This window comes from Nothoprocta perdicaria, unplaced genomic scaffold (genome assembly GCF_003342845.1).
Source record: "Nothoprocta perdicaria isolate Ctin4 unplaced genomic scaffold, notPer1 scaffold_50, whole genome shotgun sequence".
In the NCBI taxonomy this organism is placed as follows: Eukaryota; Metazoa; Chordata; class Aves; order Tinamiformes; family Tinamidae; genus Nothoprocta; species Nothoprocta perdicaria.
The window spans coordinates 4241724-4243166 of NW_020455755.1; the positions used below are offsets into that span (position 1 = coordinate 4241724).

The 1443-nt window shown below is 52.0% G+C and overlaps 1 protein-coding gene across 1 annotated transcript in view; it reads right to left on the reverse strand.

The window, feature by feature from the left end:
* Positions 1–285, reverse strand: part of HASPIN (histone H3 associated protein kinase) — a 2590-nt gene extending 2305 nt beyond the window's left edge. The window contains exon 1 of the mRNA XM_026047949.1: positions 14–285. Within this exon, the coding sequence (XP_025903734.1) occupies positions 14–285 (272 nt within the window). The remainder of the gene's footprint in view (positions 1–13) is intronic.
* Between the last annotated feature and the right edge of the window lie 1158 nt (positions 286–1443).

Sequence of the window (1443 nt, forward strand, 5' to 3'; positions counted from 1 at the left end):
GGCGGGCGGCGGCCGGTTCTCCTTGTCGGCCGCGTCGCGGCGGCGGCTCCGCAGGCGCCAGGGCCGCGCGGGCCGCTCGGCCGACGGCTGCGGGCCGCGCTTGCCGGGCAGCGAGAAGTCGGGGTCGCCCGAGTCGTCGGATCGGGCGCTGGAGGCGGCCGAGGTGGAGCTGAAGAGGCGCTTGCGGTCGCGCGGCGGCGAGATCCAGCGCTCGGGCTGCGGCAGCGGGCGGAGGTGGCCGCCGCGCCGCGAGTAGGTGCGCAGCAGGCGCGGCCGCAGCGCCATGGCCGCCGCGCGCCCCGCGCCGCTTCAAACGGGGCCTCGCGAGAGCGGCGGCGCGCGCGAGACCAGCGCCCGCCCCGCCCCTCCCAGCTGCCGTTTAACGGTCGCTCCCTGAGGGTAACGGTCCTCTCCCCACCGCAAGGGGGTCCCGCAGCCGTGACTGTTCCAACGGCAGCGGCTTTTCCGACTGTAACCGCTCATTTCTGATTGTAACTTTTCCTTTCCGACTGTATCATTCAAGCTTAGGTCTCTCACCCTCCACTCTGCCCACCTTCCCCCCGGGAAGCTTGCGTTTTGGGGGCAATCCTCGCTTAATTTGCATCGGCTGCTGCTTGAAAAGGGGCTGCCTCGCCAGCAGGTCTCCCTGTGATAGATTCTGCTTTAATATAGCTGTACAAGAGAGAATCAGCCCGGAGCTGAGGAGGTTTGTTTATTGGATTGCACTCACAGCTGTTGTGATGCTGAGTGGTTCTTAAATTGATTTTAATACTAAAAAGCTTCAGAATAGTTTGAAATGGATAGAGGAGACTTTCTGTTCTGCTGTTGGTACTCAAAATAGCTTTTTTTTCCCCCCTCTGCATATATGTATGTATATATGTTGCTATATATACATCCATAAAGATTTGTGTGTTTTAATGCAGCATAAAATTTGCTGATGTATCCAATTCTTGGAACCATAAATGCACGTGGTGATGAGGGTGGTTTTTTTGTACCTTATGATCTCATTTCTGCTGTTCTGTTTTGAGGTGTTTTCAAATCTTGATTTGGTCATAAATAAAACTGTGCTTCATGGATCTTGTTACCACTTCAGATGGACTCCTTAAATCCTTAAATTCAGATGGATATCTTAAATAGTTTACCAAGCTGTAATGGCTAGCAAACCTGTTCCAAAGTAGCCTATGGTTGAATTAAGAGCAGAACATGTTGCTACAAAAAATAGGGTCAATTGTGAGCAGTTGGAGGTTGTCAGCTGCAGGTAATTGCAGCTTGCGGGAGCAAGGTGCCTAGCAGCACCTTGTGGCTGATTTTAGCCACTACCAGCTTTTATTTCTTGAGCAGGAAAATGATCTCTTAAATAACCTCCTCCGTTCTGCATGTTTTTGAAAAAGAATAAATATCTTCATTTTCCTCTCTCTATTTTTTTTTTTTTTTTTTTTTTTT